The sequence below is a fragment of the Ochotona curzoniae genome, unplaced genomic scaffold (assembly GCF_017591425.1).
Source record: "Ochotona curzoniae isolate NIBS_2020 unplaced genomic scaffold, NIBS_Ocur_1.0 contig_2321, whole genome shotgun sequence".
Taxonomy (NCBI): domain Eukaryota; kingdom Metazoa; phylum Chordata; class Mammalia; order Lagomorpha; family Ochotonidae; genus Ochotona; species Ochotona curzoniae.
Genome location: NW_024465421.1, coordinates 17901079 through 17918723, shown reverse-complemented (window position 1 = coordinate 17918723; position 17645 = coordinate 17901079). Strand labels below are relative to the sequence as shown.

Sequence of the window (17645 nt, the reverse complement as noted above, 5' to 3'; positions counted from 1 at the left end):
GGCTGCCATATCCTCTGTGTGCATCTGTGCTCTGTCTTATCCACTGAGAAGGGTACCCCAGGACCCGTGAGAGTCCCCTGTACCTACAGCTGCCACTGTGTCTCCCCTGTGGCTCACAGACCGGGAACCCACCACAGAGGTGGGCCAAAGGACCCAGGCCAGGTGATTCAACCCACTCCCCCCTGGGGACCTCCCTCCTCCTGTTCCTGGGGCTCAAGGACCTGGCAACCCACACATATACTTAGAGAATAGGCTAGGCAACTGGTATGGTTAGCACAGATTTGCCATCTACCAGGGCCAGGATGCCCATCAGCTATTAGCTGCTTTTCTCCCAGCAATGTAACATTTGCCTAGGTACAATGTAAGCTAGGCCGTTGCCCATAGCTGGGGCCTTCCCATGTCCTAAGCAGGGAGCTTGATGGGGAAGTTGAGCAGCTGGGACATGAACTGGTGCCCATACGGGGTGCTGGTGCCTGCAGCCAGAGAACCAGACTATTGAGCCACTGTGTCAATACTCCTCTGGAGGAAACTCCTGCTTGCTGGGTTGGGATCGGCTCAGCTCCAGTCATTGTGTCTATTTGAGGACTGAACCAGTGAATCAAAGACCTCTCTGACTTTTCTCTGTCTGTAAATCTGCTTCACAGATAAAAATAAATAAACCTTTAAAAATAAAATGGAGACAAAAAATGTCCCAGGAAGAAGTTTGTGGTTAAAAAAAAAAAAAAAAAAAAAAGCCGGGCCCGGCGCGGTGGCGCAAGTGGTTAAAGGTCCTCGCCTTGCACGCCCGGGATCCCATATGGGCGCCGGTTCTACCCTTCCAGCTCCCTGCCTGTGGCCCGGGAAAGCAGTCGAGGACGGCCCAAAGCTTTGGGAACCTGCACCCGTGTGGGAGACCCGGAAGAGGCTCCTGGCTTCGGATCGGCATAGTATCGGCCCGTTGCGCTCACTTGGGGAGTGAATCATCAGGCGGAAGATCTTCCTCTCTGTCTCTCCTCTCTGTATATCCGCCTTTACAATGAGAAAATAATAAAAAAATAATTCTTTAAAAAAAAAAAAAGCCCTTGAAACTACCTTGGACAGTGAGCCTACGATTGTGAACAACCAGGACACCCCTGAAATCAAAGAAAAATCGCCCCAGACACTGCAGGGCTGACAGATATGGTACCTGGGATGGTGCAGAGAGGAGTGGGTACTCTTCAAAGGGAGCCCTGAGCACACAAGCCTTTTCATCTCCACAAGCCAATGAGGCTGAGATCTAAGTCAGAAGGGGCAGGGAGGGGAGGAGCAGGGCGGGCTGTGCCTGGCAGGAGTCGCCCAGCGGGGTCCCTGGCTCCTTGCTTCCTTGGCCGGGGATCTGAGCCTGTTTCATCTTTTGCGACTTCCCCCTCCATTCCCCCCGCCCCACGCCCCAGGCCTGCCTCCTGCAAGCTCAATAGGCACTGTTTATGGGGCCGGGGAGGACCAATGTTCTGGACTCCATACTTGCCATTCTTTTGTAGTCTTACCTTTGTGCTATGTGGGTTTCCTTCCGTCTTGACTTCCGTGTGCTGGAAAGGGCTGGCAGAGCAGGTGCTGCAGAAACAGTCTTGCTTGGGCTCACTTTGAGATCTACCTCGGCCGTAACCCTCAGGGTTGCGCAGCAGTGGCGAGCACCACCACATCTCAGGGCTGAGTCTTGGGTGATTATGATTATGACCGAAGACCACAGACTCTCCCAGTTGTACAGGCTATCAACCCCAAGGACGGGGGTCATCAGATAGACCTGGTGTCTGGGGAGAGTTCACTGCTTGGCTTGGAAGGAGCTATCTTCCTGCTGTGAATTCCCATAGTCTTTGCTCCATGCAAGATCCTGGAGAGAGAGACTTCTCCCTCTTATAAGGGCACAGACCCCACCATGAAGGCACTACCCTTGTGGTTTCTTGGGGGGCTCATTATCCCATAAGGCCCCATCGTCTAATGCCACTACATTGGGAAGAGGCTTTGGGATCAGGGCTTCCGCAGAGAGGAGCTTTTAGGGGACACAGACGCTCAGCTCATGACGGTATCCTTCTGGGATCAGCAGGGGCTGTGCTCCATGGACTTTTTCTGTGGAAACCAGGCCGCAAGAGCCATGAGCATTAGCAATCACCACAGCCAGGGAAGGGAAATGTGGCTCTGAAAAGGCCCTGCCTTCAAGGGCCCTAAGTCCTTTCTGCTCATTTTTCCTTGGTGCGTACCAAGTGGCATGTCCACAAGTCACTTCAAGGAGCCACATGGAAAAGCCAGTCCTGCCTTGTGCTCACAAGGAGAGAGGAGCTGCTTACAGCTCATGGCCATAGAGTCCCCATCCAGACGCTGTTGACAAAGTGTCACGTTTCAATCAGCAAGCTTTGGACTAATTTGTCCTCCTTGGGCCAGCGCCATCCTGTACCCTCACAGGGATCCTTATTTGGAGTCAGAAAGCACTTGCAGTAACCAAGGCAACACTGCCCAGAGGTTATCGAGAGGCTCTGAGAGAAGGTAAGGATGGGGCATGTGGTTAAAGGCTTGCAGATGTTAACTTGACTGGGTTATAGGTCAAGCCTCATCCTGGGTGTGTCTGCGAGCCTGTTTGGGTGAGGTCTACAGTTGCATGGATGACAGGGTAAAGATGACCCTCCCTAGAGGAGGTAGGTGGGCCCAACCCCATCAGCCCAAGGTGTGGAAGCAGCAAATAGGCTGGCCCTTGGCGAGTCAAAGAGAGCCCCTCCTCCTGATGGCGTGAGCTGGGCCCCTGATCTCCTGCCCAAAGGCCAGCTCTGCTCAGTCTCAATGCATGACTCTTGGGTGGAGTGTACTCCCTGGCTCGCCTGGGTCTCCATCTTTCTGTCTGTAAGCCTTGGCTCTTCCCAACCTCCATGATGACTGGAGGCCATTTCCTCTCTCTGGCTCGACAGACCCTGACTTCCAATGGCTTCCCTCAAGATTGTTCTGTTGCACTGTGATGCAAGAATACCTTCAGTCGACACTGTCCTTGCAAGTTTGAATTTGGAGCGGGTACATTGTAGGCTCCTCTGCTGGGTAATGGAAGATGGGACTCTGTGAGCCCTGCCAGCCTGAGTGGCATGACTGGTGGTGAACTGTGTGCTCAGCTAACTAGCTCAGGTGTTGTGTGTGCATTTTAAATGTGTGATGCTTTCAGATTATGATGGGTTTCACAGGCCCACTGTGAGTTGAGGAGCAGCTGTCTGCACATCCTGTTGGTTCTATGTCTTTGGGGACTGAGGAACAAAAGCCTGATGCCTCTTGCAAGGGAAAACTTGAAGAAACTGCACATTTACGATTTGGAGCAAGGGCTAGAGGTCACCTTGCTCTGCTGTGAAGACTCGGCAAAGTTCAGTGATTTTGGGAAGAGAGTCTGGCGGTTCAGGGGTTTTCCAGGCCTACCAAGCCGCTCATGGCTTCAGAGCCCTGATGTGGCTTGCATGTGCTTCTTTGGAGTGCTGAGAGAGAGCGCCGAAGCCGGAGGCTGAGGCAAGGCCCGTCCTTCTCACTCTTTCTGTCAAATGACACTGGATGCAGTCCCCCTTCTGGTGATGTTGTTATGACAAAGCTGCGCTCAGGAAACATTTACAACAAAACTTTTGGGGGGCCAGAGCTGTAGACTAAGCCAGGGATCCCGGCAAGGTCAGGATTCAGCCGACTGAGTCAGCGCACTGGGCTCCTCTCTTGTTCTTTCAGATGATGAAAACAAATTTAAAAATTTCAAAGTGAAAAGTGGTAGTTGGGTTTCATTTCTCCTTCCTTCTCTCACACTGTTATCAGCACACGTGGTAGTTATTGGAGGTTGCTCCTGTCTTCCTTGTTGGATGTGAAATTCTTAAAAAAATTTGTATTATATTTATTATAGTTATTTATTATTGGAGAGGCAAATATACAGAGAGATCTGAAGCCAGGAGCCAGAAGCTTCTTCTGGGTTTCCTACGTGGGTGCAGGGTCCCAAGGACCTTGGGCCATCCTGTATTGCTTTCCCGGGCTACAAGCAGGGAGCTTGATGGGAAGTGGAGCAGCTGGGACACGAACTGAACCCATGCCCATATGGGATACCCTCTGCGGATGCAAGGCAAGGATCTGACCACTAGGCTATCACTCTGGGCCCCAGATGTGAAATTCTAAAGGGACATAAACCATTTCTTGTCTATCTCCCTTGGGCTTATCACACAGAATAACTCAGAAACAGACTTTCCAAAAATGGTGATTGAACCTTCCGCTTGGGGCCCCAGGGCTGTGTCTGCAAGTCTTGCAACTGTCACCTGGCTGGGAGATTTCCTCTATAAATAAGCAGTTTCTGTTTCAGGTATGGCTTACCCTGGTATTTATTCCCTGGGCCCTGCCCCACCCAGGGCTCAAACTTAGGAACTTGAATTAGGGGTGGTATTCAAATCTGTAGCCACAGGGCAAACAGAGCCCTTAAGGACCAGCAGAGCCACGTGAGAGTGGCTTTTTTTTTTTTTTTGTTCCTCCTGAGATTCTAGTGAGCCGTTGTGGCTACCTTCGCTGGGGGATTTCTGGCTGGATTTTATTTCTCATTCCATGCTGCGTCTTCTCTGGTTGCGTGGTTTGTTTTTGCAACCCAGTTCCAGATGTCGCAGCACTGCTTCCAGAATGAGTACTTTGACAGTTTGCTGCGTGCTTGCAAGCCGTGTCACCTGCGCTGTTCCAAGGCCCCTCCAGTAACATGCCAGCACTTCTGTAATGCAAGTGAGTTGGGGACGGCTTGGCGTGGGATGCCTGGGTGTGGGACAGCCTCACTATGCTGTTGACTCAGAGGATAAACGTTCAAGGGGCTCATGGGGGGAGGTTTCCTAAATTAAGACGAGAAAGGAAACAAGGCACTGATTTCAATGTCTGCCGAAACAAAGTCATTATTCAGATTCAATCTTATGCAGTGCTATTAGCAACACAGATTTCTATCCGCTGCTCCTGATGAAGTGATATTTAGAATTTGAAAGTCAATGTTACTGGGTAGAATCAAATGGTAAGTAACCCATACTTCCTTGCACAGGGACCATGCTAATCTTGTCTGTATCATTCCAATTTTAGCCTATGTCCTGCCAGAGCGAGCACAAATAAGCCATCCTTGATATGAACATTATGCTACTGGCTCATTCCCCTTATGCTGTTGTTTTCACGAAGGTGTGTCCAGTTCAGTGAAAGCAACGAACGCCATCCTCTGGACCTGCCTGGGCCTGAGCCTGATGGTCTCTTTGGCCGTGTTTGTGCTGATGTTTCTGCTGAGGAAGATGAGCTCGGAGCCATTAAAGGCTGAAGACAAAAACACAGGTTGGTTACATGGTGAATCTTTGAAATCTGCTGCCAAGAGGAGGCTTTTGTGAGTTTCATTTCCTTTTTTTTCCCACCATTGATTACCACATTCAGCTACTGTCTCTCAGAATGTGTTAGCAGGTGTGTTAATGAGCTTCTTGGTAGAATTAAGCTGTCATTATTTGCGTTGAGACACCTTCTTCATGGGTCTCCAGCCATGTCAGTTTTCCCGTACATGTTTTTTGCCTTGTAATTAGTCCAGGGAAGTAGCGAGCTTTGCTTGGAAACCACCTCTGATTAGAGTTGGCGTGTGATGAGGAGTGCACGCAGAAATCGCTAGTCAAGAGGCGGGCATTTGATGCAGCAGTTAAAGATAACACTGGAGACTTCCACATCTCATACTGAAGGACTGGGCTTGACTCCCGGTTCAGCTCCCCATTTTCCAGCTTCCTGCAGACATGCACCCCAGGAGGCTGGGAGAGGGACTCAAATACCAGTAACCTATCTGGGAGATTCAGGTGGACTCCTGTAACCCACCTGGCCCCGCCCTAGCCATTGCCAGAATTTGGAGAGTGAAATGGGGGAAAAGACATCTCTGTCTCTGTTTTTAAATGAAAAATAAGCCAACCAACCCAAACGCTGCTCGCCAGGCCTGCTGTTTTATCAGGGAAAGCGTATCTGTCAAGATGGTCATGTGGTCATGTTTGCAATATAAATACAAGCGTACTCGTGGGAAAATGAAATGAAAAATTTATCTTGGTGCAAAGAAATGTAAAAGTCCACACATAATTTTTCCATGAGATGTATTTTTATGAACTTTTTGAAATCCTGGGATTTCAAAGGCATGGATTTTTTTTCTTTTTCTTTTTGCATTGGGGCTGGTGGTGGTGTACCGGGTACAGCTATTGTCTGTGATGCTGGTATCCCATATGGATGCTGGTTTAAGTCCTGGCAGCTCCACTTCCGAGCCATCTGCCTACTAATGGTCTGGGAGAACAGTGGAAGATGGGTCCCCTGGGTGGTGCAGCTTCTGCTTCAGCCTTGCTCAGCCCTGGCTGTTGTGGTTATCTGTGGAGTGAACCAGCACAGGAATAATCACCCTGTGTGTAACTCTTTCAAGTAAATAAACAAAATCTGAAAGAACAATTTTTTTTTTTGCACCAAAATATAAACTTACCCTTTCATCCCTTATTTCCATGGTCTCTTTGAAGTTACCCTCACAGGTGTTGTTTGCTTGGATCAACACTTCATATGGGAAAATGCTGGAAATGAATAACCAGCGTGTCCTGCACTCCTGAGCATTCATCTCTGAAATGACTGTGTTTATTCAGTGGTAGACACACAGCTCCAAACAGCTCCAGATGCCGTGTCAGGCCTCTAAAGATCAAAAGCTACGTCTCTTTCTTTTCTTTTCTTTTCTTTTGTTTTCTTTTCTTTTCTTCCTTTTCTTTTCTTTTCATTTCTTTTCTCTTCTTTTCTTTTCTTTCTTTCTTTCTTTCTTTCTTTCTTTCTTTGTTTCTTTCTTTCTTTCTTTCTTTCCTTCTTTCTCTTTCTTTCCTACTTTCTTTTCTTTTTATTTCTTTTCTCCTCCCTTCTTTCCTTCTCTCTCTTTCTCCTTAAAGACTTATTTTATTTTTATTGGAAAGATTCACAGACAGAAAGAGAGACAGAGAGGAAAGATTTGTCCACTGATTCATTTCCCAAGTGGCCACAATGGCCAGAATGGAGCCGATCTGAAGCCAGGAGCCAGGGGCTTCCTCTGGGTCTTCCAGGTGGGTACAGGGTCTAATGGCTTTGGACTGTCCTTGACTGCTATCCCAGGCCACAAGTGGGGAGCGGATGGTAAGTGGAGCATGCAGGATTAGAACCGACAATCATATGGGATCCCGGCAGATGCAAGGCAAGGACTTTCGTCACTAGGCTACTACTGTGCTGGGCCTGATCAAAATATTTTTACCACGCCTTCACCTGTGAATTAATGCCCCAACACGTGGCTCAAAGATGTTGCCCTGTGTTTTTATGCATTTGTTTTCCATGCTTGCTCAAGCTAGAAAGCATCTACCTCATTTGCTTTCTCATATAGTTAGAGGGAGATGGTTGTTCCATGCAAATTTACCTATGCCCCTCCCCTGGGGCCTGATAAGACAGGTGGAGAGTGAAGTTTTTTTTTTTTTTTTTAACATTAAAGTTGCATATATTTAAACATTTTTTCTCATATTATTTTCACCCGGTTGAAAGGCAGAATGTCAGAGAGTGAAAGAGAGAGAGAGAAGGAATCTTTCACTTGCTGGTTTTCTTTTCAGGCAGTTTTAGGCTGACAAAGCCAGATGCCTAGAATCCCATCTGCTCTCCCACGAGGATGGAAGGGACCCAACTGCCTTAGCTATCACCTATTGTCTCCAGGATGTCCTGAGAGGAAGCTGGATTGGAAGCAGAGCAGTTTGAAAGCTTGGAACTTGAACTTGTACTTGATATGTGTTCCAGGTGCCCCAAGCAGTGGCTTAACCCATTATGTCACAACACCCGACCCCGTAACAACGTATTGAGTACTTATGCATGGTGACCACAGCCAAGCAAAGTATTATGTCCATCTCTTAACATCATTACTTCTTCATTTTTGATGTGAGAACACTGAGACCCAACTCTTGGGTAATGAGACCCAACTCTTGGGTAACTCTTCAGCACTGTGTAACTCAGCCACTCTGCCATAGCTTGGAGCTTTAGATTATTCCTGCATTGTATCTGGTCCTCAGCATTGCTGTGTCCCTCCCTCTTCTGCTGTTTCAGTATTCCTTTTATTCAGCTTCTTCAAAGTCCACACCCACGTGATATAGCACAGTAATTTTCTTCCTATGTCTCACGTTGAGAGTGACTCAAAGTATGACATTTTGGAAGACGGTGTCACATTTGGGATGTTGGGAAGGAGTGAAACTTACCTTTAGGCGTTTCTTTCTTAGAAGAGCACGGGCATTCATTTTTAAAGGTTTTTCTGTTGTGAGAAGTGAGAGCAGCATCTTTACTTCTGAATCTTAAAGTATCATCCACTGGCTGAGGTTGTGTGTTGTAACCTATGGCAGTGTCTTTTACGATGAAAGCTTTCAGGGACAAAACCTCAGTGCATGCCAAGGCTAAGAGGGTGATGAATGCTTTTCGCAGACACTTGGCCAACAGGGGAGCCCACCTTTTGCCTGAAAGTGACAACCGGGTTGCTTCCCTGAGTGGCTCTGAGTGGTTACCTTTTGTTGTCTCTAAACAGTCCATAGATTACATTTGTTTGTAAAACTTCTTAATGCTTTAAACACAGGCCAACATAAAAGAAATAAGCAAACACTTTCAAACCTGGTATGCATCCCAAGAATTCATGTCCCCAAGCCCAGGACTGATACAAGTGACTTGTAACATTGCGCATGCTCACTCCTCTGTATTGCCTTGAGTCCTGGTGTTCCCTGTTAAGGCAGTCAGCACCATACTCCCTGGAAGTCAGACTCATGTTTTTCTCTCTCTGCACCTTCAGGTTCAGGTCTCCTGGATGTGGCAAAAGCTGTCCCGGACAACAGGCAAACGGGAAATGAGATAACTCTTCCAAGAGGCTTGGGGTACACAGTTGAGGAGTGTACTTGTGAAGACTGCATCAAGAGCAAGCCCAAGGTCGATGCTGATCATTTCTTTCCACTCCCTGCCATGGAGGAAGGCGCGACCATTCTTGTCACCACGAAAACTAATGACTACTCTAATAGCCTGCTTGCTTAGAGTGCTACAGGGTAGAGAAATCAGTTTCTATGGGATGATTTATCCTCTTGACCAGTGTAGAGCCACTTCACACAGTCTTCATTGAGAAGGAACAAGGTACAGGGTCAGATCTCTAGAGGGTGATTGCATTCTGTCAGTTGCTGCTATAGCGTTTTGTCCTCTGATTCTGCAAGCCCTTTGTTATGTACATTTCTGTACCTTATGCTGCAAACTTAACCATGGAAACTTCCTTGGTCTCATGATTAAACTCTTGACTCACTGTACAAAAAAAAAAAAAGCATTATATTCCATACATCTAATGACCACATATTTGTATTGGTTGATTGCCTCTCTCTTGTACACACATGTGCACCTTAGGAGAGACTGAATTTTCTCCTTTATTGCGAAGGGTGAGCAGGTTATTCATGCTCTGTAAATGGAAGGCTGGAGTTAGACTATTCCAGTGTGCAATGTACAGGTGATTCTTGGCTTTGTAAGCTTCCAGCTTACTGGAGGAACTGGACAGTAACATAATGGTACAAATTAATGTGTAGTTCTAAGCCATGACCAAGGCATCCTAGGTAGTTTTCTGTCCAAATGCAGGTGGCTAATAATCTAGCACTGATGCCGCCTTACTCATGTGTCAGGGCTGTTCTAAGTGCTTTAAGTATGCTCTTCTTAAAAAAGATTTAGTTTATTTTTATTGCAAAGTCATACACACATATATATATGTATATGTATATATATTTGGAGAGACAGAGAGGAAGATCTTCTGTCTATGATTCATTCCCCAAGTGACCACAATGGCTAGAGCTGCGCCGATCCGAAGCCAGGAACCAGAAGCTCTTCTGGGTCCCACATAGGTGCAGGATCCCAAGGATTTGGGCCATCCTTGACTGCCTTCCCAGGCCACAGGTAGAGAGCTGGAAGGAAAGTGGAGCAGCTGGGATATGAGCTGGTGCCCATATGGGATCCTGGCACATGCAAGGTGAGGCTTTAGCCACTAAGCTATTGCGCTGGGCCAGCTGGCTACATTCAATGAAGAGCATACACCTGCCGTGACAGGGTGCTGGGGGCCCGTGTGCTCTCAGGATGGAGTCTTCATAGCTATGGGGTATTACTGGAGGTCAAGAATGTCATGAAATTTTTCCTTGGACTTTAATCAGTGCATTGTTGTTAGATGTCAGAGCCCTCCTGGCCCAGGGCGGGCAAGAGCTCCCGTAAGCTGTCCCTGGAGAGGGTTGGCATTCACGTACCAAGTTGATCAGACGCAGCAAGGTTTCTGCATGTCCCTGCTGGTATGCTTCCAAGGCAGCCTGCCCTGTGTGTCCCTCATGCCACTGCACACAATTCCTATTTTTGTTCTTTCACACCCTTAGGCTTCCTTCTTCCCCAACATAAACTGTGACAAACTGCAAATATATTTCAGATAATGTCACATACTAGCAAGGCTACAAACACCTGCATCATGGGTGACAAATGTTCTGGGTGCCATGAGAAAGGGTGATTCAGAGTAATAGTAAGGCACAGCTTTGGAGGTGGCAAATCCTTTCCCCTTCCCCAAACACAAACGCTCTAATTCTGACATGCTTCTAGGGCCCTGATTGGACTGAGTGCAGTCTATCGTCTATCTTGCAATGAAGCCCTTTTCTTTTTTTTTTTTTTTTTTTTTTTTTTTTTTTTTTTTTTAATAATCTTAGTTTATTAGGGTACAAAGGGTCACGGGCTACAGGGTGAAAGTGGGTAATATCATTGTTTCCACGCTAATATAATCATTTTGCCATGTATCTAGGGTTAGGGGAGTAACAAAGGGGAAAGCCCCACCCTACCTCCCACCCATCCCCGATCCCCAACATGAGGCGCACTCCAAGGGTCCTGCTCATACAGTTTTGATAGTTCATCAGTTCTGGATTGCTGCCAATCTCTCCGTCCCAACCGTAATGAAACCTATTCAGAGTCTACTGGCTGACAGTCTCTTGATGGTTGGGGTTCCAAGATCAGCAGTTCAGTTCGAGAAATATCCAAAGAAACTTCATCTGAGTTGATCCCAGATCTGATTCTTGAGTGAGTTTGCTAGTACAGACTCCAACACTGTTGTCACACCAATTAGCTTATGCATATGCTGGTCGTTGCGATTACTGGGTCCGTTCGGCTTCCAGCCCTGTCTTCCTTGTGAACCAATGGGTGTTGTAGTCCAGCTCGATTCTACCCACTTCATACTCGGTCTTCATGCAAACCAGTTGGAGCTACAGCCTAGTTGGGGCGACTCCCCAAAACCCCTACCAGTTCTGCCCCCTAACCTGGTTCCCATGCTTGCCAGTATGCACTGCAGGCTTGTCCAGTCTGTCCCACATCCCAATTAGCTCTCGCACACGTCAATGGACATTGAAGCCTGGTTCAACCCAACCAACCTATTATCCAGCCCATACACCCACTGGCAGGTGCCTTTCTGTCAAGCCACCCCTGCTCCTAGCCTGGGTTTCGCAATGAAGCCCTTTTCACATAGAAGACTATCAGTGGCCCTGCTCCAGCCTCCCAATCTTTCCAACCGGCCTTGTCTGTTATGAGCGACTGTGCATGTGTCCAGCTCCTCCAAAGGGGGTGTGGCCCTGTGAAGACTCCACCCCTTCACATGTTCGGTAATGCTGCTATGCGTGCCCTTTCATCCCAAGCGCTCTGGGCTCTGTTGAGCTGAGGGTTGGTGTGTTGAGACGTAATGAAGTGAGGGAGCGGGCATCAACTTTCACTTCAGATCTTTGTCAGGCACAAGGGAAGCACTGTAGGAGCGTTAAATGTGAGAAAGCACGTGGGCACACACACTCAAATGCCAGCGTCTCACTCAGAGCTGCCCTTGTGAATGAGCAGTGGGCCCAGCAGGCCTGTGAGAGGCGAAGCAGAGCGCACCCTGGCTGCCAGAGCAGTGGCCTCTGAGAGACAGCTCCCCCAAGTTGTCGGCCTCTTCTGAAGTTAAAGGGGTTGGTAACTCCACAAGCACAGAGCCACGTGGGAGTTTGAGGGTGTGTATGAATTCCACATGGACTTAATCTGTGTATGTTCATGGTGTTGCGCCTCATGTCCCGGATGAAGCAGCTGGATTCTGTAAGTCCAGCTCAGGGGTCCTAAACGAGCTCCCTGTCTATCCCATGTATCCCATCTATCCATGATGGGGCTGGTTCCCATAGAAGTGACCTGGAATTCTGGGTCTTTTTCTAAGGGGATCTGATCCTTACTTCACTGTTTTCCATTACCAATCAAATATCAGCACCCAAGAAGGACAGAAAGTGAACATCTGGTTCAGCAGGTGACACTCTTCCTGGGATGCCTAGATCCATTCTGCCAAGGCTGGGTGTGAGTGCCCGCTCCACAAGAGCTTCTGGCTTCCAGCTCTGTGGCCCCTGGGAGGCACTGGGTGTCAGCTCATGCAGCTGTAACCTGCACGGGTCTGGGTCCTGGCTTTGGCCTGGCCCAGCCTCAGCTGTTGCAGGCATGTGGAGTGTGAACCAGGTGCTGATGAAACATATTTTGTGCCTTAAAAAAAAAAAAAGTTGGGCTTGTGCCATGGCTCAACAGGCTAATCTTCTATCTAAAAGTGCCAGGATCCCAGATGGGCATTGGTTCATGACCTGGCTGCTCCACTGCCCATTCAGCTCCCTGCCTGTGGCCTAAGAAAGCAGAGCAGGACGGCCCAAAGCCTTGGGATACTGTACCCACGTGGGAGACCTTTGAAGAGGCTTTGGCTCCTGGCTATGTATCGGTTCAGCACCAGTCACTGCAAACATTTAGGAAGTGAACCAGAGGATGGAAGATTTTTTTTTCCATCTCTGTTAATCTGCCTTTTCAAAAAAATACATTTATAAAAAAGCATAATATACACTATGTGTCAAACATCTTAACTATATGCATATGTGTTGTCTAACATCAAACGTGTGTGGGTGAACCAGCTAAGGTAAGTCCTTCATCTGTGGGGGCAGGTGCTGTGGCATGGGTGGCTTCAGCAGTGCCCACACTGCAGGCATCCCATACGTGGCACCCGTTCTAGTCCCTGCTGTTCGGCTTCCAGTCCAACTTCCCATTGATGCACCTGGTAAAGCAGGCCAGGACAGCCCAAGGGCTTGAGACCCTGTCAATCCCGTGGGAGACACGGAGTTCTGGGTTCTTGTAGCGTCTGGGGAGTGAACCAGCAGATGGAAGATCTCTTTCTACCTTTCAAATAAATCTTAAACTTTTTTAGTATGTAAAAATGGCCTTTCCATCGGTCTGGGTCCCCATTCTCCCTGTAGAAGGGAGCAGTCGCCTGGGCTTTGTCAGGTAGTTGAGAGTTAACAGCTGCGTCCACATTCTCGGGTATAGTCAATCAGGGCAGTGCACGACCAGCAGCTACCTGTCCCTCTCCATGCTGTCCCACTGCAGCTCGCCTGATGGCCGTACCGCCCAGTTCCTTCCTCACCCTCCCGCTCCCCTTAGCCCTTCCGGAGCACTTTTCTGGGGGGCGGGGGTTGCTCTACCCGAGCCGGGGCTCTCTCCTCATTCCAAGTCGCCGCCTCCTCACAGAGGACACAGGTGGCCTTTCCACTCGGGACACTGCCTTGGGCTCCGTGGCAGGCGGCCGTGTTTACGTTCCGGGTCTGGGGGCGGGACCTCGGCGACGGCGGAGCTCTGCTTCCGGGGCGGGGCGGCGGGGCGGGCCGCGCTGTCTCCCGGCCTGTCTGGAGCTCCGCGGCTGAGGCGGCGGCGGCTGAGGCGGCGGCGCAGGCACCGGCCCGAGGAGGGAGCGACATCATGAGCGGTGAGTGACCGGCCCGCCGCTGTCACCCGTGCCCGCCGCTCCGGAGCAGCACGCTCGGGACCCTCTGACCCCCGTGTGGCGCTCGCTCGCTTGCTCGCTCGCAGACCCCCGCCCCTGGGCTCCCTGGTTCTTGACCCTCCCCGGCCATCAGCGCGCCAATCCCGGCTCCTGTCGCCTGCAGACGTCTGACCTCCCGAGGCCGGCCACTGCTGAGCCCCCGACCCCTGTCAATCAGTGACAGCTAGCTCCAGCACCCCGTCATGTTCCGAGAGCACCCTCCTCCCGCCCAGTGTGTCAGCCCCTCCTTACTGCTGGACCCCTGGGTCCCAGCTCCAGTCGTTGGTCCCGGACCCTCGTCATTGCCCGCAGCGCAGGCTCCTGTCCCTGCAAGGTGCAAACTGCAAACAATCCGAGTGTGCTTCCCCCAACCCCCGGACTCCCGAGTCCCAGCCGCTCCTGACCCTCAGACGACTCACCTCCCCACCTGTCCTTTACCCCAGCGCCTTCGATTCCCTCCACCCCTGTCCCCCAGCGCTGTGCTGTTGGCGTCACAGGGACCCTGTCTGTTCCCTGCATGGACTTTTCGTCTTTTCTGTCCTGCTCCAGCCCCTTGCCTTGCTTATCCCAATCTCCTCAGTGAAGCTTCCAGGGTGGTCCTGCAGCCCTTCCTTTTCCCCGCAGGGCACCGACGCCCGCCCCTTCCCAGCCCAAACTTCATCCTCCCGGCTCTTCCGCAAGCGCGGCCCATTTGGGAGGGGAGGGGAGGCAGGAGATAACAGGGTTAGGGCTCTAACCTTGGACCCCCGCTGCTTGTCTTTGTCCTAAAGTTGCGCCCCCTGCCTCGGACCTGGGTGCTGGGCAGTCGCCCTGCTTCCTTCCCTCCGAGGAGTGGCGCTGGTGTTTTGGTGCTAAGTCATTCCTGAGTGCTGTGTGTGTGGAGATGGGAGTGACTCAGGGATGTATCTCAGAGGAGGACCCGCCTACCCTCAGCTGCCAGGGTTTCCCTCCCGGGGCAGGGCTTTTTTCCTGAGGCGCTGTCCTTCCCAAGCCTTCTGCCCAGTCGTCTCCCCGGGGGTCCAGGGCAGGCCAGGGGAAAGGGATGCTTTGTCCTTGGTTTGAACTTCCCTAGTTAAGGTTTCTGATCTGGAACTTGAGTGATAACGCTGCTGGAGGTGTTTTGATTTGGCTTCCCGTAGGTGGAAGTTTGGTGTTTATGTGTTGGCTGGAGCTGTTCCTTAAGGGTTCAAATCCTATCTCTGCCTTGTCAAGCCGTGTGATGCAGAACCGGTTACTGGCTGTGCTGGGGATCCCAGCTAAGTGGGAATGTATCTCAGGAGGTGTGACTTAGGCTTGGGTGACTAAATAACTTCGCCCAGGGAAAGTGCTGTGAGGACCTGTGTCAGATAGGGTTGGGGTAATTTCTCAGCTGGGTTTGGGGGGCTAGGCCTGAGACTACACACACTGCAGGTATTTTCCTGTGGATGGGACCAAGGGCTCTCTGCCAAAGACCCAGTTCCAGACCCGTGTCATGTCCACCTTCACTGTGAAGGTGAGTGGAGGAGAAGCTTATCAGTTCATCTGTCAAGGAGCAACTTAGTAGCAAAGTTTGGAAAGTTTTCAAAAAGATTTCACTTGCAAGGTCATGAGGTCCAAAGGCACACAACTGGTGAAAAAGACCCCGGCAAGGCAAGCTAGGAAGAAGGTCTTTCGGGATGGTTGTGCCATGTCTGCAGCAAAAAGTTTGAGAGTATTTTTTCACATGTTTCTTGAAACTGTGTTTGGGGATGAATTTCCACCTCTGTGATACTTATAAAATAATGTGACACGGACATGTTTCCTCTTTTCTCTGTCCATTTCCGTAACAGCAGAAATCTGGGTGCATCACCCAAGTGGGGGTGTGGCATGATGAACCCTTCAGTTCCATGGCAGGCCTGGACAGCAGGTGTCTGCATTAGCTCGTTGGTATCCCTACCTGTCTCCTACAAAGCTGGAAGAAATGTCATTTCACCTGGAAACATCTTAGCATGTATCTCTAACCTGTGAAAAGAACCCCAGTTCTATTCTAATTACTGCTGTAAGAAATTGACAGCTCTGTTTTAAAAACATCAAATATCCAATCAGCGTTCAAATGTCTGTGATTGATTTATAATTTTATTGCATATTTTTAAAATATTTATTTATTTTTATTGCAAAGTCAGGAGGAGAAACAGAGAGGAAGATCTTCTGTCTGATGGTTCACTCCCCAAGCTGCTACAACAGCCAGAGCTACGACAATCCGAAGCCAAAAGCCTAGAGCCTCTTCTTTCGGGTCTCCCACGTGGGTGCAGGGTCCCAAGGCTTTGGGCCGTCTTCGATTGCTTTCCTAGGCCACAAGCAGGGAGTTGGATGGGAAACAGGGCTGTTGGGGTTAGAACTGGCGCCCATATGGGATTCTAGCATGTGTGAGGTGAGGACTCTGGCTGCTAGGCCACTGCAGTGAGCCCTGCAGATGGTTTTTTAAACTGTGGATCTCAGTGAGGTTTGAGCACTGCAAGTTGTTTGTCTTAATTATTTAAAAAAAGAGATGTCTGGGCCTGGCGGCGTGGCCTAGCAGCTAAAGTCCTCGCCTTGAATGCGTTGAGATCCCATATGGGCACCGGTTCTAATCCCAGCAGCTCCACTTCCCATCCAGCTCCCTGCTTGTGGCCTGGGAAAGCAGTCGAGGATGGCCCAAAGCCTTGGGATCCTGCACCCGTGTGGGATACCTGGAAGAAGTTCCTGGATCCTGGCTTTGGATCAGCATAGCATCGGCCGTTGCGCTCACTTGGGGAGTGAATCATCAGGCGGAAGATCTTCTCTGTCTCTCCTCCTCTCTGTATATCTGACTTTCCAATAAATAAATCTTTACAAAAAATTAAAATAAAAAAGAGATGTATTTATTGTTTGAGAGACAGTCTTACATATCTGGACGGAAAGGTAGATTTTTTTTCCCATGCACTGGTTCACTTCTTGAATGGCTGCAACCACTGGGCCCGGGTCAGGTCAAAGCTGGGAGTCAGGAACTCCATCTGGGTTTCCCAATGTTGGGCCATCTGTTGCTGCTTCCCTAGGCGCATAACCAGGAAACTGGACTGCACATGGACTGCCTGGGACTTGAGCTGGTGTTCATATGGGATGTCTGTGTCACAGGCTGTGGCCCAACCCACTATGCAACCCTAGCCCCTGATTTATCTTTTAAATCCTTTTTTAAAAAGGTTTATTTATTTTTATTGGGAAGGCAGATTTACAGAGAGAAGCAGCAGTAGAGAGATATCTTCCCATCTGCTGCTTTATTCTGCTGGCCAGCTGCAATGGCCAGATGATCTGATTTGATCTGAAGCCAGGAGCTTCTTCCAGGTCTCCCACATGGGTGCAGGGTCCCAAGGCTTTGGGCCATCCTTCAGTGCTTTCCCAGACCACAGGCAGGGAGCTGGAAGGGAAGTAGAGCAGCTTGGACACAAACAGGTACCCATATGGGATCCTGTGTTTGCAAGGCAAGGACTTTAGCCACTAGACTATCACGCTAGGTCCTAGCTCAGTTTGATTATCTTTTTATGGTGGCACTGCAAAAATCCTGTTTAATTTTTGGACATAGTCTTTTTATTAGATGTTTATAAAACTTTGTCCCAGTCTATGGCTTATGTGCTTTTCAGTTTCTCATTTTTTTAAATGCAAAATGTTTTTTTCTCATATTTATTTTTTAATTTTAAAAATGCTTTCTTTGTTTAAAGACTATGGATTCCCCCCTTTTTCCTTTCTTTCTTTTTTTTTTGGAGGGGGGAATTCCCCCTTCTTTTCTTTTAGAAGATTGAATTATTTTTATTGGAAA

At 49.3% G+C, this 17645-nt stretch overlaps 2 protein-coding genes and 1 pseudogene across 2 annotated transcripts in view; 2 read left to right on the top strand and 1 right to left on the bottom strand.

Moving 5' to 3' along the window:
- Nucleotides 1-4326: 4326 nt before the first annotated feature.
- TNFRSF17 (TNF receptor superfamily member 17) lies at nt 4327-9310 on the top strand. Its single transcript, XM_040973312.1, has 3 exons — nt 4327-4719; nt 5155-5301; nt 8798-9310. The coding sequence occupies exons 1-3, from the start codon at nt 4602-4604 to the stop codon at nt 9031-9033; spliced, it is 501 nt and encodes a 166-aa protein (XP_040829246.1). The 5' UTR covers nt 4327-4601; the 3' UTR covers nt 9034-9310.
- Nucleotides 4988-5085, bottom strand: LOC121152096 (annotated as a pseudogene).
- A 4418-nt stretch (nt 9311-13728) lies between the features above and the next one.
- Nucleotides 13729-17645, top strand: part of SNX29 (sorting nexin 29) — a 247346-nt gene continuing 243429 nt past the window's right edge. Inside the window, exon 1 of the mRNA XM_040973311.1 lies at nt 13729-13798. Within this exon, the coding sequence (XP_040829245.1) occupies nt 13792-13798 (7 nt within the window). The 5' untranslated portion in view covers nt 13729-13791. The remainder of the gene's footprint in view (nt 13799-17645) is intronic.